General features: G+C 33.2%; 3 protein-coding genes across 4 annotated transcripts; 2 read left to right on the forward strand and 1 right to left on the reverse strand.

Moving 5' to 3' along the window:
* Positions 1-1,516: 1,516 nt before the first annotated feature.
* Positions 1,517-2,906, forward strand: LOC129895766 (calcium-binding protein KRP1-like). Its single transcript, XM_055971529.1, has 2 exons — positions 1,517-2,522; positions 2,663-2,906. Exons 1-2 carry the CDS (start codon positions 2,182-2,184, stop codon positions 2,667-2,669), a joined length of 348 nt encoding a protein of 115 aa, XP_055827504.1. The 5' UTR covers positions 1,517-2,181; the 3' UTR covers positions 2,670-2,906.
* A 4,861-nt stretch (positions 2,907-7,767) lies between these two features.
* LOC129896045 (suberization-associated anionic peroxidase-like) lies at positions 7,768-11,821 on the forward strand. Its single transcript, XM_055971862.1, has 3 exons — positions 7,768-8,097; positions 8,759-8,956; positions 11,132-11,821. Exons 1-3 carry the CDS (start codon positions 7,852-7,854, stop codon positions 11,690-11,692), a joined length of 1,005 nt encoding a protein of 334 aa, XP_055827837.1. The 5' UTR covers positions 7,768-7,851; the 3' UTR covers positions 11,693-11,821.
* Positions 11,822-15,197: 3,376 nt separating this feature from the next.
* LOC129896123 (uncharacterized) lies at positions 15,198-21,972 on the reverse strand. 2 transcript variants are annotated; one of them, XM_055971953.1, is made up of 11 exons: positions 21,777-21,972; positions 20,659-20,790; positions 20,436-20,590; positions 20,248-20,341; positions 19,537-19,607; positions 19,343-19,449; positions 18,933-19,054; positions 18,564-18,652; positions 17,812-17,871; positions 16,489-16,593; positions 15,198-15,700 (listed from the first exon to the last, which is right to left on the reverse strand). In XM_055971953.1, the coding sequence occupies exons 1-11, from the start codon at positions 21,880-21,882 to the stop codon at positions 15,581-15,583; spliced, it is 1,161 nt and encodes a 386-aa protein (XP_055827928.1). In that variant the 5' UTR covers positions 21,883-21,972; the 3' UTR covers positions 15,198-15,580. The 2 variants fall into 2 exon arrangements, with proteins under 2 accessions (XP_055827928.1, XP_055827927.1); XM_055971952.1 differs by having other exon boundaries at positions 20,436-20,593.
* Positions 21,973-22,016: the final 44 nt, after the last annotated feature.

Genomic DNA, 22,016 nt, shown 5'->3' on the forward strand with positions numbered 1-22,016 from the left:
TTGAAACCCTCCCCCAATGATTACCAACCATAGCTTCTAGGTTCTAGGAATCAAAGAATGAATTTAGAGAGTAAAATTCTTACCTTAAGCATGGAAATCCGTGGAAAATCGATGGAAATCGCTCTTGGTCGCCTCCTGAAGCCTTAGGAACCATTTTTATAGAAATAGACGGTTCTGGGGGTTTTCCCAACTTAAGTCGCGGGACTGTCGTGCTCTGATGGGTTGCACGGAAATAGAGAGCTCAGATTTTGAGCTCCAAGACCCCATTTCACAACACACACCCTTCCCAAGACATATTAAAATATACCCTTCATGCCAAATTCAATTCTGAGAGTTTTACTCGCCCGAATGCGATTTCGCGAAGCCATAAATGCTCCGTATCGTCTTGGCTATCAGCCTATCCAATCAAATTAGAGATTTGACCTCCCATCATTTACATAATTACCCTAGATTTCACCTGACTTAGAATTCGTCCAAGTCTGGCCTAAGCTAAGTTTTTTTCAAAGTTACTACCCGAAGTTTTCTGGCCCAAAATCCTTCCCCATTGGCCTATTCCTAAAGACAGAGACAAGTCGTTACAACTTTAATCTTTAACTTTTAACTAATATTAATAGTTTATCTAATTTTGTCAAGGTGGAATATTTTATCCATGTGGCAAGAATTTTTCAAAAAATAGAAAAAGTAGAAAGAGTGCATTTCACAGTGAGCTGAGATGTGTTTCTCAAACTAATAAGTGATAGTTTAGGTGTGTTTTTGACACTTATCTCTACTAATTAAGACTAATCATTAGCTTGCTATTTAATTATAATGAAGGATTTTCATTAGGCGGCATTTCATGTTGATTCATATTTTAGTAGATTTTCATGAAATATAAGAAAGAAAAGGACCAAAAAAAGATATGAAAAAGGCTAGTGTTTTCGTACAATCTCACAAATCTTATTTAATTATATGTGGATTTCAAACATTAGCTCAAATATTTGGCTCAAAGATATATATAGATGTAAAATGTTATTTACTGCATTTTAAGTTACCAAATTAGGATTACTATAAACAAATAGTTGTTGAACATCATCTTAATTGTATATTTAGAAGAAACAAGAAAGCATACAAATTTGGAACAAATGAATTGTTACATATGATTGTGTGGAGATTAACGATTGAAAAATACCCACTTAAAAGTTCACTTCTTTTTTTTCCAATCCCACGCTCTTTACTATGTCCTCAAGACTATTAAACTACCAAACTAAGGGATAATCAAAACAAAAAATAGTTCAAACATATATTGAATAAACGTGTCAAGTTTAGAAGCGCCTCGAAATATTCTGCTTAAATAAACAAAAAAAACATTTGTCCACTGGTGGTGATCATACCAAATGAGTGAGGCATCTTGGTAGCTCAGTTAGTTGGATACCTGAACTTTTACATTATTAGTGATGGTTCAATTCCCCACCTTTTAATCCTCTTCCCCTACTCCCAATTTTTTTATTTTTTTATTTAAAAAAAACATACCAAATGAGGGGTCCCCAAATGAGTAACCTACAAATAGTCACATATATAGGAAACTCCCTTTCAATTTCTAAAACCTTATTTTTATTTCTTTAAGGGAAAATGCTCTCCATGACATAGGTGTGGTGGTACCCTCCCATGCAACTTCCAGGAAATGTTATTTGCCAGCAACCTAATTCTATCCTCATTCTCCCTTAGCTTAGCTTCCTTCCTTTGCAATTTGCATCTTCTTGGACTCTTTCCACCTAAATTTCCTCTACATCATATTCTTCTCTTATCCATATATAAATATCCCTTTGAACTCATCGTAATTGATCATCATATTTTCTATGATTATCTATATCCATCCAATGATACTTTTGCTTCAATAGTGGAAAAAAGAGGTTCAATTGAATCTCTTTCGTTGAAAAATTACACTGTGCATAGAAGATATCAAGTTCAAATCCTAGTGGTGGCATTGTTACATTTTTTTCGAAACCCCTTGTTAAAATTCCTAATTTCGCCACCTTCCAAGTTAATAAGAGAAGGAAGGAGATTCAATTGAATATCTTTCATTGAAAAATTGTACTAGTGAAAGAGGGTCCCTTGTTCACATCCTAGAGATTTCATTTTTACGTATATTTTTTTTTTGAAATTTCTTGTTAAATTTCTGACTCCACCACTAGTCTAATATCAATGGCTACATTGGGGCACGACGTGGTATTTGAGGATTTTTTTCCATCAATGGTGGAGAAACTTGGAGGTGAGGGATTTTTGAAGGAGCTAAAAAATGGATTTAGGGTTTTAATGGATGAGGAGAGGGAAGTCATCACATTTGAGAGCTTGAAGAAGAACTCAGAGTTGTTGGGATTAAAGGACAATATGAGTGATGATGAGGTGATGTGCATGTTGAGTGAAGGGGATTTGGATGGTGATGGTTGTTTGAATGAGATGGAATTTTGTGTATTAATGGTTCGTTTGAGTCCTGATTTAATGGACATTTCAAGAATGTGGTTGGAGGAAACTCATGCCAAATTGTAATTAATTTTATTCTCTATTCAATCCATTTTGTTTCTTGTTATATATCTACAAATCTATCTAGCTTCTTATCCATATAGTTATTGGTTATTTAGTAATTGTTTTTTTTCCTAATCGGTGTTTTGTATTCGTTTATTAGGGTTTAAATAATCCAGCTTAGCGTTGCGCTTCCCAGTAAAAATGACTTCATTCTCAGGACTCGAAAAAAAGATGGTAATATTTTTCACTCTATCACAAACTTCAAGGAAATAATACTTGTCACTCTATCATAAACTTCAACGGTTCTTTAGTAAATGTCCATCCTAATATCATTATTATATTCCTCTAAAAGCTCATAAACATTTTGCTAGTAATATTAAAAGGGGAATTTGATGGAGATGGTTGCTTGAATGAGATGGAGTTTCGTGTACTCATGGTTCGTTTGAGTCCTGATTTAATTTTTTAATTTTTTTATTTCTCATCCAGTGTTTGATATCCTCTTTTGAAGTTTAATTAATCGGAATTTACACCAAGAAATTTCACTTGAGATATATAAAACGCTATGGTTCTTTGGTAATTACTCCCCTTTTTATTGTTTTCTTTTTCACTCGGTTTTTGTTACCTATTTATTGGGTTCGATTAATTTTTGTTAGCAAAGAAAAGTTTCAATTTTTTCGTAAAATGCTCTTTACTAAAGTCGATTCTATTTTCAGGGCTCAAACCTACAGAAATCTCTAATTAAAATGAAAAATCGATAGTTACCACCTCATCACAAACTTATGCCATCATTAATGTGATTCTTGATAAAGAAATAAATTTTTTGGTATAACTCAATCTCAAAACCAATGCACTTATGATCGGAGGATTGCCCAAGAGTCCAAGACCAAAAATGGACTAAAGACCAGCAAATACAAATTGGGCTACAAATAAGAAACTTGTCTTGAAGGTGGGCTTTCACACAATTGGGCTTTCGGTTTATTGTGAGGTTCTAAACGGGCTAAGTTCATAAATATCGGATTCGTCATGTAATTTGTGCTCATTTTTTAAAAAAACAGTTGCAAGTTTACCCTTTTTAGCAACAACTTTAGATTTACGTGATTCAAGTAAAAAAATTGGGTTTAACTTCAGACGTTTTTGTTTGAAGTTTGGCCTTGTGAAGGCTTGCCACGACCAACTTTGAACATTTTTTTTACTGAATTTGTCAACTTGACAAGGCCAAAATTTGCACATTTTTAACTAAAGTATTAGTCAAGGCTAACTTCAGATATCTTAATTGAAGTGCATGTAAAAATTAGATAAAATTTCAGTCATTGGTGTCTGAATTTTTTTTTGTTCTTCGAATTTCAATCACACAAAAATACATAATTCAATATCAAAATCTATTTTAAATATGCTCAAATTTGAATTATAAGTTCCACATATTATAATAAACAAACCTCATATCGTCAATTTATCAAAATAGCAACAAATCTAACAAATTCATTTACCACCTTTTACTTTTGTTCATATATGTTTGCACTTCAGTTATGTGAGAAAAATAGATAAAATTTCAATCATATGTGCCAGAACTCAAAAATGCAACTCAAATTATTCTTTGAATTCAAACAATTCAACACATGATCATGCTAAACTTATAGGGTCATTATAAGTAAATCTTTTTGATACAATTAATTGTTTAACCTGAAAAAAAAGATATTGACCTACTTTAACTAGTTAATTAAACTATATCAATAACGTAGAAAAACAATGAATATGATTCTTTTTGTTTGTGTTTTGTTTCTCATGCTATTGTTCATCACAGCCTATTGTGGCATGCTATTAAAATAATATAATATGAAACGATACACTATAATGCTAAATATTTTATGTGACATTATATCATACTTTAAAGTTAACTTGTTCCACGAGAACTTGAAAATGTTGGAAGAAACGAAGTGAAGTTCAAAAGTCAAGCGACAAGATCTAATAGCTCAAGATTTTGAGAAGAAATTAAGGGGATAAAACCTATATTGCTCAAATCTTTTTAAAATATTATATTTGTGTTGAATTATCTAAAGGTGCACTTTTTTTAAAAAAATTGAGATATATTTGTCGATATTTTTAAAAAGTCCAAACAACATGAGATAAAATATAACAAAAGACTCTATTTTATTTTATTTTTCATTTTTTCTATTTCAAAAAATATACAATTATACCTAGGGTTGCTTATCGGGCGGATCAGACGGATTATTATGCTTAATGGTTCGGCTTAACGGTTATCGACTTTTAAAAGTACTAATTCGCTAGCCAACCTATAAGATATCGGTTGGTTCGGTATCGAATTAGCAATTATCGGGCGGTGTATCAGTTAAGTATAGCATGACTTGCTGCATTTGAAGCCTCACTTTCACCTATCACCTTATCACTTTGTTCATCCATGCTAGAAGTTTAAGACTTTGAGTCCCTGTATTTCAATCAACAACCCAAAAATAAGCTACAATATGAATAATCAATTTTATACCAATAGTTTAATAACGTCAAAATCAGTCACATACCAAAATTAACAGAAATAATCAAAGCAAATTCGAATCCAATTTAGACATAAAGTGAGGATTTAGCACATTAACATAAAGAATCGGTGAACTAAAGATCTGAAACCTCAAAGAAATTCATGTTTTAGCCAAAACTCACAACAAGAGTAAACATGCATCAAAAGAACATATTGGAAAATCAATAGATAGAAATGAGAAATTAAAAATTGAGAAAACAAACCTAGATGGATCTTTCCAGATCTGTCTTTAACCTGTCGAAATCTCAGGCTTTAGTCTTCGTCGACGTTCACTAGCTGTCACCTTCTGGTCGCTGTGATGGTTGGCTCCACCGGAGTCGTATTTGCTACTATCAATGTTGTCTGGCTCACCGGAGTTTTGCTTAACGAAACGTTGCGAGTAGAGGAGGATGGAATGAGAAAAGGTGGAGGCGGCGTCATGGTCTTCCTTGTCTCCGCGGCGAAATCTCACCGGAGACAGTAGATGAGAGCAAGAGGATAGAGACGGAGGGGAGGAAAGAGAAGAGGGAGACAGTTCCTACCCTTTACGTTTAGGTAAAAGTAGGGTATAGTTGCTGTCTTATTTACTAAATGGGAGGGAATGGGTTGTCTTATTAACTAAATGGGCATTGGCCTGTTGAAGCTTATCTTTAGATTTACAAATTATAATTACCATACATATTTTATATGTTAAGGGATAAAAATATAATAAAATATAATAAATTCTTAACAGGTTAACGGTTTACCCAATAAGAAAATTGAGTAATCCGTCCCCCACACGATAAGCCGTTAATTATAAAATTTAAATTCATTCCCCACCCACTAATCCGATAACCCAATACCAATAAGCCAATTTTGCGGTTGAGTTATCGATAGCGGTCGATTTTGAACGACCCTAAATTTATACCCCCTCTATCCTTCAAATCAAATATTTTTTATTTAATTTTATATTATATATAAGTCTTGTCATGGCATTTGTTGTTTTTTAAGAATTTTAGATGAAAATTGAATCATTTACGTTAATATTAAAAGAACTTATATAGTGAAGAAGAAACAATCGTCTACGCTGGTTTGTGGAGGGGTATTATCATTCAAATATTATTTAATTTATTCATGAGTGGATTAACACTACTAAAAATAATGCAAAAAATAGAGATAGAAAATCGACGGACGGGATCGATCAAAAAAAAAAGATCAAGGGAAATCAATTGGTTTTTTCAATGAGAAAATTATAATTTAAAATGCAGTCCCTCAGTTTGTTATTATTATTTCTAATAGAAATGGGACTCTCTTGATTTTTGAAGTGTAAAATTGCAGTTGAAGGATATAAATAAAAATAATGAAAATATCTCATCAAAGAACATGTGTGGTTGAGTGGTAGAATTGTCCAAATCATAGAGAATATCAGGTTTCATTTTTAAGTAGCTACACTTTTAAGTATATTTTCTTTAAAATCGACCATGTCTATCAATTTTGTGAAAAGTGAAATTTGATAATATATGATCTATTGATTTGGCTTGGATTTCCCTTTAAGAAATCGACCATATTCATCGGTTTTGACCCATTTTTTTAGTAGTGTAATCTAGTAGTTGATTTTCAATCAGCAAAAATACAAGTGGCTATTTGTCAAAATTGTTCCATGTTTTATTATATTTTACCACCAACAAGTAGAAGACATTTCACTATAGGCTAAAATATTGAGATTTATAATTGAAACAATTTTAGAATTATCATTTCCTCGAGGTACATTGTATATGTCTAACTTTTTAAAAAAAACACAAATAATTCATATGTTGAAAGTTTAGTAAAAGGAACGTGCTTAAAAAGGGTCAGAGAGGAAAAATATGACCATGTAGTAAAAGTCCATTTCAAACCCAACCACTCTTAATATAATCATATTTAGTAGCAAAATATTGCGTAGCAAAAATTTGACCTATTAGCGGAAAGTGATTCAGGAATTTAAAGTTTATGAATTTTTATGTCGATCTCAGATTAATAAACAGGAATAACTTAGTTTACAGTTAAATATATATTTTTTTAATATATATAGGGTTTAGACAAAGTTATTGAATGCACATGAATCTATAAATGATCAATACCTGAGATCGACCCTTGCCTACAGGGACGGATGCATAGTTACGATATCAGGTTCATCTGATCAAACTCGATACTTTCAACGCAAATCATAAATTTATGTTTAAAAATCTATAATAATTACAACAAATAATAGGTATGAACATAAACCAGGATTTTAAGAATATAATGGGTTCAATACAATTAAATCTTTAAAAGTTGAATTCATATAATTTAAATTTTAAATTTGTCTCTTCTATGGGCATTTCAAATTTCAAACCCGACCACTCTTAAATAATCATATTTACTAGCAAAATAATATAGCCAAAAGCTGGCCTATATACAGAGGCTGATTCAAAATTTGTTGTTTATGAATTCGTATGTCGACCTCAAATTATATTAAACAATAATAACTGGATTTACGGTGAATTATTTATATATATTTGGTAAATATCTTTATATATATATATATATATATATATATATATATATATATTAGATTAATATAAACAAAGCTACCGAATGCACTTGAATCTGTAAACGACACTCTAAAACCGCCAATGTAAATTACAAACCTAACCACTCTCATTAAAGTCTTTTTCTTTCATTATCATGTTAGCCAAAAATTGACCTTTAGGCAATCTAAATCTCCTATTTAAAGGAACCCAAAACACAAAACAAAATCATCCCAAAAAAAGCAAGTTCTCCTAAAAAGTCTTTTAGTTATTTCACTTGTATCAATTATCAATATGGCTTTTGGTGCAACTCATTTGAGCTTAGCACTTTGCCTTATGGCTCTAATTGTTCTTGCAAAAGCAGATTTTGATGAAAAAATAGAGCCAATTAACAATATTTTGGAGCAAAATTCAGAAATGTTAACTCAAGAATTTTGTATTTTCGCGGCGGTTGGGTCAGTTGTCACGGAAGCTATTATAAGGGAGAGGCGAATGGGAGCGTCTCTCATTCGCCTCTTCTTCCATGACTGCTTTGTCGATGTAAGTTCTTCGACATCTTGTAAGGATTTACTCATTCTGTTTCAATTTATATGACCTGTTTTTCTGACTAAACATGAAATTTAATTGTTTTTTTTTTTTGCAAACTTATAGTTTTAAAATTTTAAATGCCAATATAATTGTGTAATTGTGTGACCTTAAATATGCATGCCGTTTAGTGCCCTTAATAGCTTCTCATTAAAGATGAAAATGAGAATTCAATATAAGTGCGACATTCTTTTTGATACGAACTAATTAGAAAATAACATCACATAAATTAAAACAAAAGAAATTATTATTCTCATTTCTCAATCCAACATGTACCTGCATCACATAAATTAGGACCAAAGACATCTTCTTTTTAGCAAAACGATAGATCTTTCATCTTTCTTTTTCATATATAGTAAACTGCTCTCATTTAAACATATCATGCATCTTGCTTATATTCGCATCCATCAAGAACAACCCTTGATAATTGACATGTTTATATTAAAGACAGTAATTTCCTGTCACTTTTAAATTTTGAATTTTTTTGTGATGAAAATAGATAAAGTACTTCATAAGTACATTTCTATTTGTTTAATTAATTGCCTATCTTGTAGTACATATTAATGTTTATTGGCCTAACATTATATTAATTTGTGGTGTGATATTATTTAATTAGGGATGTGATGCTGGTATTCTTCTAGATGATATTCCTGGAAGGTTCCAAGGAGAAAAAACATCACCACCCAATAATAATTCAGTAAGAGGTTTTCAAGTAATTGATCAAGCTAAACAAAGGATCAAAACTATGTGCCCTGGGGCAGCTGTTTCTTGTGCTGATATCCTTGCTCTTGCTGCCCGTGACTCTGTTGCTATGGTAAGTTTATCATTATCGAGTTTAAGTCGTATGCATTGACTAACTAATTTATTAAAAGAATTATTGATTTTAATTTTTATATCGTACGTTCTTAAAGAATGTTACTTTTTTTTTATACTTGGTAAGTTGTTTTTGTTCCACATTCTCATTTTACCTTCTTTTTTTTTTCACCTGATATTTGTTATTTGTATTGAAATTTTGACTAATTCTGATTTGTCTAGCATTATTAGACCCATTTAAGGGGAAAGACACTTGTGTTTTTTCATAGCCATAGCTAGAATTAGAGACTTCTAATTAAGTTGGAGGAATTATTTATCCATTTTTTATTCAACTATTAATTCTTGGTAGTTCATTTTGTCTTGAACTTGAGGCAAATTATTAGTTTCGTCCCCGAACTATTGACGGGCATAAATACACCCTTCTATTTGACTAATTAAACTTAGAATATACCCCCAAAGTACAACATGACATAGCAAGTGGTCTCAAACTCTTGTATGAGCATGAGACTCTTAATAAAAAATCGAAAAAAGCGTTGAAAACACCCCTAAATTTGATGAGAATTTAGGGGTGTATTTCACTCATTGCAAGATCAGGGGTGTGTTTAAGTTCAGTTAAGTAAAGAGGTACTTTTTAGGCTATCAAAAATTTAAGAATGAAATTAATAATTCGCACAGTTTGGGGTACAGTTTTCAAAATACTTCTCTCTATTTATGTATGAGCAAATGTAACTTTATACTCATTGCTATACAACTAAAGGAAGCAAATATTCAACAATGCTATACAACTAAAGGAAGCAAATATTCAACGATACTTGTCTCTAATTGGCACACATGCATTGAATTAAAGTAGGTGTTGGTCGGTGTGGTGAAGCCAATTGTAACACACTATTATGTAATAAATAAATAAATAATGCACATTTACCTACTCCAAGAAGACATAAAAGAACAAATTAAACTTGTGCAAGTCACAAGCAGCCCACTGTCTTTTAATCAAATGTCAAAATCTTGCATATTTTTTTCATTTTAAAAGTGGACACAAAATTTCTTGATGTTGATTTGTAGTGCTATCTTTAAAGGCTTTGTTTTTTAGAGATATAATTAATTCATAAAATTTAATTACAACTATCGTTTTCATGAGATTAATTAGTTCAACTACTGCAAGAAGGCTGTTTCTTCAATCGGAACTATATCTTATCAACAACTACAACTGCCACTCAATCCCAAATATATTAAGATTGATTGTAGAGACAGATCCATGATGTAAAAGTTTGATGTGTTTAATATTCATAACAGAAGTATTAAAAACTTCCTAATTTCAGGGTGAATTATTAGTTTCATCATCAAACTATTGACAGCCTTAAAAACACCCATTTACTTGGCAAACTGAACTTGAATATATCTCCGATCTTGCAATATGAGTGAAATACACCCCTAAATTCTCTCCAAGTTTAGGGGTATTTTCAATACTTTTCTCGACTTTTTATTAAGAATCCCATACTCCTACGAGAGTTTGAGACTATTTGCTATGTCATGTGGTAGATAGGGGTCTATCTAAGTTTAGTTAGTCAAGTAAAAAGGTGAGCATGTCAATAGTCCGGAACAAAACTAATAATTTGCACCAAGCTAAGTTCAGAGGTATTTTCGATACTTCTTCATATTTTGACCATTGTATTCATCGCACTTTTGCAATTATGGTTTTAAACTTGGCTGATGTACGCAAATATCCTATTTTTATGTCACCACTGACATTATTGTTCCTATCTTTAAAAGCTGTGCAAATATAACTCTGGTCTCTGGGACTAACAAAATATTAGTGTACCATAGACAATTTATTCAAAAGGAATCGTTGGAATATGGTCTAAAAGGTCCATAAATTACAAAGAAATAAAAAAAGTCATTTATTAGACAGTTGTCTTAGAAATTAAAGCGACTATCAATGATAATTGTTGTCGAAATTTCGTGTATTTGTTGTCATAATGCATATGCCTCCATTTGTATAAATTCTTACTATTTATATCGCTTCATTTAGCTAGGTTCATTTCAGTCTGATCCATCGTAGGCCTAAACATTGTGTGAACCTCATGCTATATAATTTTTTTCTTATTTATATCGCTCTATTTAAGCTTATTTCAATCAAAACTATGTCTAATCATATTGGAGTATATTTTATCAACAGTTAGGAGGAATACCATACCCAGTAAGACTAGGCCGAAGAGACGCAAGGACCGCGAATTTCACCGGCGCGTTGACCCAACTTCCAGCCCCATTCGACGATCTCAACGTTCAATTAAGGAAATTTAGCGCGAAGGGACTGTCCGCACGAGAAATGGTCGCGTTAGTTGGGTCCCACACAGTAGGATTCGCGCGATGTGTAACATTATGTGACGACAGAAACATTAATCCGGCCATGAAATCAACATTAAGGTGTGGTTGCCCTGTTAGTAGCAACAACACGAACTTAGTACCGTTGGATTTGATGACTCCTGATTTTTTCGACAAGTTTTATTACGAGGATTTAATCCGAAATCAAGGACTTCTTTTCTCGGACCAAGTGTTGATGGGATCTAGCGCGACTGCTGACGTTGTTCGAACCTATAATAATAACCCTGCTCTGTTCTTGCGCGAATTCAACGATGCCATGATCAAGATGGGGGACTTGCCCCCATCTCGTGGCGTTCAGTTGGAAATTCGCGATGTTTGTAGCAAGGTGAACGGTAATTCCATCGCGGACATGTGAAATAAGAAGACAAAATCTGTAAAATTTCCAATTTCATGTCCCTAAATAAACGAATGTATGGCTTATTGACAATCTAGTTTGTTGTTTAATGTAAGTTGCCTGGCTTTCTATATATGTACCCTTTGTCTATTTCCATAGTCGCACTATCTTCTAGTTAGGATTGTTCATGGTTATGGATAATCAAATTGAACTACAATCCGAACTAAATCGATTAAAAAATTCGATATTTGATTTGGTTTAGTTGAATTAGTTTTGGTTTTAAATTTGGAAAATCGATACTATTTGGTTTGATTTTGATTTTACTAAAAAAAACCGCAAAAATAACCAAACTAAACCTATATATATGTAAAAAGGGTAAAATGGATATAATTGAAACAATCGAACATTTTAGATAAAGATACAATTAATCCGATTCAAATGACGGTCAGTAAAGACGCATCAAACCCGTTAATGATTGTCACTTTTTCAAAAAGTGAAGATGAGAGACTACCCGTTAATGATTGTCACTTTTTCAAAAAAGTGAAGATGAGAGACTACCTAAATTTTTTCAAGACAATTCCAGAAAAAATATAATTTCTAAAAAGAAAAAAAAATGAGAGAATAGAAACCATAATTAAGTAGATTCTAGAACAATTCTTCAAGCATCAAGGACAAGACAAACATATTATTAGCAAAGATAGTCTAAGTACCCGTTAATGATTGTCACTTTTTCAAAAAGTGAAGATGAGAGACTACCTAAATCTTTTCAAGACAATTCCAGAAAAAATATAATTTCTAAAAAGAAAAAAAAATGAGAGAATAGAAACCATAATTAAGTAGATTCTAGAACAATTCTTCAAGCATCAAGGACAAGACAAACATATTATTAGCAAAGATAGTCTAAGTCTCAGTAATAATAGACTAGTCCTTAACTCAGACAAAGATGTTAACAGTTCAGTAAGAACTCCAGATTTAGATGAAGGTGAATATAGAAGCAACAATTATCAAGATGCTCAGGATCTATGTGAGGATTATGACTCAGGAATGAGTTTTGTTTCAATCGCCTTACACAACTTAGACACTTAATTCAGAAGTAATTCAGGAGACAAGAAGACGGTGAAAACATCAAGATGATGAGATAGGAAGATAAGAAGATGAGATCAGAGACGTGGCAAGAGTATTATCACATCTTATGTACATAATAGTAGTGTGTCATGTGGGTATGTCCACAACTGTCCTGTAATAGTGAGTGCTGACACTTTATCACTATCCTCCAAACAAGGGGAAAACTGTTGACAAGCACTCGTCTCCAAACAAGGGAAAAACTGTTGACAAGCACGCATCTGTCAGTCGGTCAAAAAGATGAAATTAATAATGCATGTGACGAGCGGGCCTACTGAGCACCCGACTTGCATTATTACAAGAATCTTATCAGTTTGTCGGCCATCAATAATAAGGCCACGTAGCTTAATTTAAACCTTTCGTTTAACATCTCTTAGGCCTATATAAGAGATAGTTGTGTGAATTAGAGAGCGTAGAAGTTGAGAGAGAAAAGAGAGAACAACTTAAGCAAAATCTCCAATCTTTTATGTATACCACTCCTATCCCACACCCAAGTACTTCTGTTGTATAATAAAGCTTTGTTTAATACTAAGTGAGTTTGTATAATCTCAAGTTACTTCAAGTTCTTCAGGGATTTTCGAAAGGAAAACCTCTCTATGTTTTAATCATGTAATTTTTACGATGTTTTACTCCCAAGATCCCCTAAAAAATATGTTATTACTTTGATTTACTTTTTTATTATGTAAATTGTTGAATAGTTGCAATATGTTTCCTTAGTATGTGGTTAACTTCTTAACTTCTTAACAACAACGATGGATTAACCTGTAAATTCCTAGGAATCCTGACCTTGAAAGTCCATTGTGAACAAAGGACATAGTTGTTGCCAGAAATACATTCGGAGTGTGGTTAAAGAAGAAGTTGTTAAGAACATATGTTGAGAAGGAGAGATGAACGGGGTAAGTTAAAAAAACAAAGAGTTAAAATGGGGAAATTCGGGGTTTACTTCTCAAACACACATGATGAAACTAAAGCGACAGAGGAAGTACTGAGTAGGATTTACAATATATTTGGACAAAAACTACTTATTTTACTTCTTATTTACCTAAAACTGCCTTTCTATTGAAACACTTTTAATTATATATATTTTGTTAAACCTTAGTCAACATAAGTCTTTAACTTTACCATTTTCTCAATTCCAACACTTAAATAATTAACTTGAGTTTGATGTTATTATTTTGCAATAAAGATTTGATCTTTTGAACTTTGGTGTATAATGACTTTACTATTTTTTTTAGAGGAATTTTCGCATGTAGCCACTCAAAAATACCTTAATTATGCTCCATAGCTATAGTTTGTTAATTACAATTTGTGGTTATAATTATAGCAGCGTTTGTATACATTTGCATAATTCGTTATACAATTTACAGTTTTTGTATAGTATTTGTATACTTTACTATACAATTCATACACAACGTTTGTATAATTCACTATACAATTTATAGTGTTTATATATTTCACTATACAATTCAATTCACGCACAACGTTTGTATAATCACGCACAACGTTTGTATAAATCGCGTGAATTATACAAAACTCACTCTGTATTCATGCACAACATCTGTATAATCGGGCACAACATTTATATAATCGCGTGAATTACACAAAACTCAAACTGTAATTACAACTAGATGTTTGTCGCGAGACGTAATTAATTCAAACCATAGCTATGTTAGCTAATTAACTAGTAAATGTTTGTCTATTCGCATAATTTTTCCTTTTTCTTTAACTAAATTACTTTGTTCGTGTAATAATAAATCTCGTATTGCTTCATTACTTTCCACAATAGCTTTTGTACTAGGTATCTATGTCTATCGAGATGTGTATACCATCAACAAACTTATTACTTTCAAATCGAAAAAATCAAAAAATAAAAAGAACCAAACCGAACCGATCCAACAATAACCAAACCGACGGTTATTTTTTTTATTTGATTTGATTTGCTTTTAGAAATTTAAAAACCAACTAAATTTGTTTGATTTTTGATTAACTAATAACCAATCCAAATCAAAACATGAACATCCCTACTATGAGTAGTGGTATATATATGTAAGAGGCTAATTTTGAAGTTTATATGGATTTTTAGCAATTTTTAATTATTATCACTGGACCAAACATTTACTTCGTTAGTCAGTTGCCAACAAATATTTCTTCAATATAATAAATTTCTCAATATAAATACAGTGTTTACATAAAAATTTCTTGGTTCTCAGGAACCCCAACCTTACCTGAAGAAAAATAAATGTGGCGAAAGAAATAATATCTGCACAAGTAAAAGACCCATCCCCGTGATCCGAGACGTACATGACTGTTTTAGTTTGACACGATTTATGATACAAAAAATGGACATACAAAGAAACAAAAGTGAGCTGTTTTAATGCGTGGAGATGGAAGCTACTTAGGCAAATACACTTGAAGAAGAACATAAGTTGAACTCTTCAGGAACATTAAGGCAATATAGTTCAAGGATGTTAACCAGTAAATTTCAAATATGCTACGTTACGTTCCTGCTAAAACACGTTCGATACTTGTTAGGTGTTTAGTTTTGCTAATCCAATTTCCACAAAAAACAATAGGGAAAGCTAATTAGTAATGAGACAGATAATTCAATGTTTCGGATTCAGAAGAATCCTCACTCAAGTTTTAACTAGTAATGGTGAGGCTACCTTCAAGCCACTAAAGGTTGTGCGAAGACTGTAACATGTGCAGATGCTCCTGAAGGCACTAAACCGAGATCAATGCCTCTCGGTAAAGGGATAACGTTATGTTTGATGTTTATTCACCAAAAATTTAAGATAAAACGCCGCCTTTTCTTGTCAGATCTTCCACATTTACATTCAACCTCAAGCCCATATTTGACAAGGCACTGAGCATGATAGGAATATCATGTTGTAGTGTTGCAGCCAACTCCTGGAATGTAACCATCAAAAGACATTCATAAGCACAATTATACAGTGTGACCCTATATCTATCTATATTGTATATATATTAACATATTATAAAAAGCACAAATAATTTTCGCTAAATAATAATTGACCAAAATATCACTCAAATATTGATAGACTTTTATGCCCTTAAATTTTAAGTTTAGTCAGGATAATTGTAAAAAAAAAAAAGGAAAAGTAATATCCTAATTTATTTTGGACAATGGTTCATCAATTTGTATGGAAAAATAATAAGCCAAAAACAATTCAAAAGGGGCATTTTTTTTTATCCAAAAGTAACAAAAGAGGCATTTTTGTTCGATTTTGTGTAGTTTAAGGACATTTTTAACCCTTTACCAAATATTCCAACCAGTAACTTTCCCTATATATATTGCTCTATTAAGAAAAGACCTAAAAAGATACAAGGACTTCTCTTGTAATCTAGTGTCTGGTGTAGTGTAAAGAACATGGGTTTGAGGAGAGGACATAAAAAATACAAACAAATGAATACGCACTTAACAGCACAAGATGAAACCCATACCATGTTTTAAAGAAATCAGAATCAGTTAACAGGGATCAGAATAAAAAAGGAAACTCTATAGAAACTAAGATCCAAAGGGTAACCCATAAATACGAACAAACAAAAACAAACCAAATAAAATTCCTAAGGTCCTACGTCAGCACTAAATCATTAAAGAGCAACTCCAAAAAAAAGGTAATAGTTCTCAAAATAATATACTAGCATGCTCAAACTAAAAAGAATAAACAGCTTACCTTTCTCCTCTCATCCTTTTGTAGCTTTATCACCTCCAATGGCCAGTCCGCAACTAGCTTTTGAAGTTCAACCATGAATTTTTGCCTTCTCGAATCAGGTACTGTCTGCAATGAACATCAGCACTTTGAGTGTATGGCTCAAAGGATACATATAGATGAAATGCAACGAGGACCAAACAGTGGAGCATATGATAAGTACGAGAACATGAGAATAACAGGTGAAATTAAATAATAATCCATGTCATTCATTGATTACTCTTGCACAAAGGTATAATTGCAAAGACCAGCTGAACGGATGGAGTAAGTTCATTTATCCTGTTCAGTTAAGCAAAAGAGAATACGCAAATATGGAAATGCATGTCTACCTTCTTCATTAGTTTTTTAAGACCATGTAATTGGATGGAATGCACCAAAATCAGGTACCTATAAATCTTCAACAAGGAGAACTAAAAGCATACAAAACCCTCTTTTTTCTTTCCTTTGCCTCCCCCAATTTTTTTTAATGACCGAGAAATCCTTCTAGAACCAACCCTTTGGGCCAACCACAACCTTTGAAACTCAGAAATGATTGGTCCGCCTCTCCACCCTTCTCAACTTAAATACTAGACTTAGTTTGCTTGGCGTTGGGCAAGAACTTGTGACTAAGACACGAGTCCCACAACCTTAGCCAATTAAGCTAAACCGGGGGGGGGGGGGGGGGGGTCTTACCCCTCTTTCATTGAGCCAACCATTTCAAAGCAACAGTCTTTAATCACATATCATAAGGATACCCCAATGTTCGGAGTATCAGAATAACAAGGAAGATTGCATGAACTTTGAAGAAATTAATCTGGCAAATCATATAGAATTGATATATTTGCTCCCTCTGACCATCAGGTGCATGCGGGTATCAGTCGGTCAATTTATGAACATTCAAGAATCAACATTTGAATGCTGCTGATAATTGAGATGCCACCGATATTAAGAAGCCTATTCAAAGGGGAGATACATGCTCAATTATCCAAAAGAGGGGGGAGGGGGCTGGAGGGGGAGAGAGAGAGAGAGATACATGATTATGGGGGGTTACCATGAATTTTCAGTTATTTATCAAATTGCTGAAGTCGACAGCTCACATTATCATTGGTCAATACAATGGACAACTTTCTGAGCACTTAAGCATTAGTCCATTCTAGTTGTCTAAGAGCTGACTATTTAAAAAGCTCCAATTCAAATTATAATATCCTTACTATTGCACAAGCTATGCCCATGCTTGATAACACCTCTCGGTAAAACAATAAAATATGAGACTCCAAAAAGTTATAACAAGCAAAAACTGGGAGCAACCTGATTGAGTAATTGAATGACAGCAGCAGCATCTGCAGGTTTGTGGTCAATTAGGAAACCCTACAAACAAAACAAAATTTGTTAATGTCGAGCTGAAGACCACATCTCTGTCCCTCTCCAATGCTTAAATTAAATTTGCCGAAAGCAAAAGCTGTTAAACAGTAGGTGCAGGTTTTTCATGTTGCACTTACAACTTGTATGCGATTAGAAAGATGAGCAGACAGGAGTCCATAATCATCATCAAGAAATAGAAACCAATCAACTAGTCAATTTTCTAATCAATGTTAAAGGAGCTCCCCAATCATCTTTTACATTGATGCTGCATTTTACCATTATCCAACCTGCTCTGAAGATGTCAAAAACTATAAGGGCTCTGTGGGGAAATACTTCTCTAGCACTATAGATCAACCATGTATTGAACTTGATAGCCAGCCCTTATATCAGTAAGGTTTGTTGCATAACTATAGCTGCCTACTTCACTTGAATTTAAGAAGATGGAAAAGAGAAGGTGCTACTATTCAGATCAGAGTGATCCATATACACGTTCTTTGGGCAGGTAAGTGAGAATGATGTTAAATGCAAGAAAGCACAAGTCTACTATCAAGACCTCAAATATTTTTATAACCGCCTCTACAGTAGGCTATATGCTACAATTTTTTATCTCCTTCAAGGTAATTCAGTCTTGTGCTGAAACAAGAACGGGAGCAGGTAAAGAAAATGTAAAATAAATCAGTACTAAGAAAACAAATTACCTTAGCACATGAAAGTCCACTTCCAAGAGTATGTTCCTTCATGGTTTCTGATCGTATCTTCTCAATTTTCCACAGAGCATCAACATCTCCTACAGAGAAGCAAAGATGCAGTGAACAACAGTGTGCCAAAGCCAGAGCAGTAAGCTTTAGTGTTCATTTGCAAACTATTATCCATAACAACTGAAGCCACTAAGATATTCACCCTATTTGTAGGTTCTATTATGAAACTTACCATCAACCACTACCGCAATCATGCAACCAAAAAAGAAGATTACGATATAGAGTTCTATATCTTTTGAAAAGTTCTTTTTTTTTTTGATTGGTCATCTTTTGATAAGTTTTAAATAGGGGAAAAGGAAGAACAAGTACCTATTTTTGAGGCAAATTCCATCCAAGTGTCCAAGGAAGTCTTTCGTAGCTTCACTCCTGCCTTGACAAACCTTTTACCATACTTACATATCAAGTCCCAGTTATCAGTTTGGGAGCAAATGCTGCAGTAAGTCAATCCAACAAGTAAAGAGATATGTTTAGAAAGAATGAAGTGAATAAGGAAAACTGAAGCAGCAGATTGGAGTTCAGACATGACATAGCAATAATAAAACTGCTGTTACTTTTTATGGTCCTCGGATTACACAAATATAGAAAAACCATGTTGGTAAAGAACAATAGGAGTGCCACAAAATTTACCTTTTCAAACAAAAAAATTGGAGTGCCACCAAATTAAATTGAAAAATACAAAGAGGAAGAGATATTCGGAAATCATTATATTGGATTTGTACCTGAAGACTATATCTGCAGTTCCAGATTGCAGGATCAAGTCATTTTTCTTCACCAGACTCATAATTTCTACCAAGAGTTTAACATCATTATGCTGTTTAGCAAATAACTGCAGTCGTACAACACCAAAATTTCAACTGGCATAATTATTATACACGTATCATACATCTTGAAGCCAAAGTTGAACCCAAATTACCAGTAAATGGTGCGCAGATCCAATGTTTGGAGTCAGTCCATATACACTATGCTTCCACAACACCTTCTTACCTGTATACAAGGTAAAGCTTTAACATTCTCAACAAGTTTTTTGTTAGCACAAATACTTGAAAATTCAGTTTAACAATCCATCAGTCCATTCAGATACCAATAAAAAAATCAATTACATGTAATAATCCCAATACTCTTTTATCTTATTTATGGACCTACAAAATTCTTCGTCTTTTGAAAGCTCTAACTTACGCATAAGCAAATCCATAAAGATGACCACTAGGATATCTTACATGTCATCCTAAGAAGGAATTACAATCCTAAGATGGTCAATCTTTCCCTTTAAAAGTTTCGTAACCAGAAATGAACTTAAAAACTGAACATTTTTATGTGTATTTCTACCAAAAATTTCTCAAACACGAAAATATGGGGATTTTGACCAAAAGTTGACAAACTTATATCTTATTTAGCTGGAATGAGCAAGTTTAGCAGAGCCAAAGCAACAAGATGAGATGCACTTCTGGTTTCAGTCCAAAAGATTACCTTCTTTATAGATATTAAAAAGTTTGCACTACGAAAGATAGCAACTAGTAACTAAGCTAAAATACTGAAGAAATCGTAACAGAGAACTCTCTAATAGGTTTGCAATAATTGTGTACGTAACAAAAGATTTGAGTAATAAAGACATATGATATCATACCCAAATCAATGGCGCCAACACGTACACATGCCTTAGTAATTTCCTGGCAGAGAGCACAATTGAAGTTTTCATGGATACGGAGATTAGAAAGTCTCTGCACTCAAACATACACCACGTGCTACTTACCATTAGATGTGCAAATCAACAAGGATCTCATATTCATAAGTCAACAATATAAAAAGACTAACAAATATTCGAAGTCTCTGCAATATGTCGAATAAAAGTTTAGCATCTTCATGGTTTGCACAACTTTCTATTAGGGACCACAACCAGGCATTGGGCGGAGCACTTCTTTGATCCATGACAGACTTCAGCATTTTGTCATACAACTCCTTCACAGATTCTGCTATAAAACTATGATTCAGACGAAAAAATCAAACCACTCGAAACCAAACAGAAAACAGCTATCACCTGTCGCACTACTTTCAATTGTCCCTGCTTCCGTAGAAAATGATGCCCTGAGCATCATAGAGCATTTTCGACACTGGCATACATTTCTCTGAAGATTGCATTCTGCTTGCATATAATTTCCATAAATCGCCCCTGTTTATTCAGAGTACTGCTCTTAGGATACCGGTAAGTAAAATCTGTCATTTAGCTGGAAAAAACAGCAACTTTACTAGCATTCAAGTGTAGACTTGCCTAATAGCCTGTTTGGATAGGCTTATTTTAACTACTTTTTAAGTTAAAATAGCTTTTAAGCTTTTTTTACGGTGTTTGGGTAAATGAAAAAAGTGCTTTTGAACACTCATTTTAAGGCAAAACAGCTTTAAAAAGCAGGGATTTCCAACTTTAAAAAACCATTAAGCTAATCCAAACAGGCTCTAAGCTCAAAATCGGTTAGTTGGAAAATCTTTTCATAATTTTTCAAAGGGTGATGATTTTTTCCTTCGAAGCCTAGGAATGTATACTGAATTTCTTGCGCTAATGATCATGGATTGCAAACCAAAGACTGTACTAACATGCACTGCTTGTGAAATGGAGTCTTATTATCTGGATGCAACTGAGACTATTCGATTGAAGGAAATAGCATATGATCAACAATATGCTCTTTTAACTACTTTAAAATAGGTAAATATTATCTCACCTTTAGCTGCTGCTCAAGAGTGAAACAACATTTGGACTAAGTTATTAATGGAATTGCCATTTCGCAGAGGCTATCAATGAACAATATGTTAGCTTTCTCTTACCCCTCTTCTTCCTTAGCTACATTACATTTTATTTTATTTTTTATTACAAGAAAATCCGCAGCCTCTACCTTTGGGTGCGCAAAGGGCGCTTTTTTGTTTGCATGAGTCCCGGCTCCTATGCAATAACTCGCAAACGCGCACTAGCTAAGTCCTGTGCCACGCGCTCGACCCAGAAGGCGCTACATTACATTACATTTTCAATTTCAGTTTCCCTTCAAAACTGTATCATCACTGAGCCTTCTAACTTCTAGGAAACTGAAACTATTCACTAAACCCTAATCCCCAAACCAAGTAACTAGATTGAAAATTTCAACTTGAAATTCAGAAATTGAGACTTACTTGTGAGCGGCTGAGCGGAGTTCTGAGAATGAAATTGTGAGCTTCTGAGTCCTGAGAGTCGGTGAGCAGTGACCAAAATCTGAGAGCGAATTCGTCTAATCATCATCTTCGCACTGACCACTCCCGAGCTTTGAGACGTCCGTCACTCACCCTTCTAACTTCTAAGCCCTAACACTTTGTTTGAATGGGTGTTGGTGTTTCCTAATTTATATTATTTTAATAAATATAATATTTAGATAC

The sequence above is a fragment of the Solanum dulcamara genome, chromosome 7, assembly GCF_947179165.1.
Source record: "Solanum dulcamara chromosome 7, daSolDulc1.2, whole genome shotgun sequence".
NCBI lineage: Eukaryota > Viridiplantae > Streptophyta > Magnoliopsida > Solanales > Solanaceae > Solanum > Solanum dulcamara.

Excerpts from the sequence above, each read along its gene's own strand:
- LOC129895766 (XM_055971529.1), top strand. The coding sequence starts at position 2,182 with ATGGCTACATTGGGGCACGACGTGGTATTTGAGGATTTTTTTCCATCA.
- LOC129896045 (XM_055971862.1), top strand. The coding sequence starts at position 7,852 with ATGGCTTTTGGTGCAACTCATTTGAGCTTAGCACTTTGCCTTATGGCT. Across the intron at positions 8,098-8,758 it reads TCCATGACTGCTTTGTCGAT|GGATGTGATGCTGGTATTCT; the intron begins GTAAGTTCTTCG and ends TTATTTAATTAG. Across the intron at positions 8,957-11,131 it reads CCCGTGACTCTGTTGCTATG|TTAGGAGGAATACCATACCC; the intron begins GTAAGTTTATCA and ends TTTTATCAACAG.
- LOC129896123 (XM_055971952.1), bottom strand. The coding sequence starts at position 21,882 with ATGATGATTAGACGAATTCGCTCTCAGATTTTGGTCACTGCTCACCGA. Across the intron at positions 20,594-20,658 it reads AATTGAAAGTAGTGCGACAG|CAGAATCTGTGAAGGAGTTG; the intron begins GTGATAGCTGTT and ends ATAGTTTTATAG. Across the intron at positions 17,872-18,563 it reads GTGGACTTTCATGTGCTAAG|GGTTTCCTAATTGACCACAA; the intron begins GTAATTTGTTTT and ends TTTTGTTTGTAG.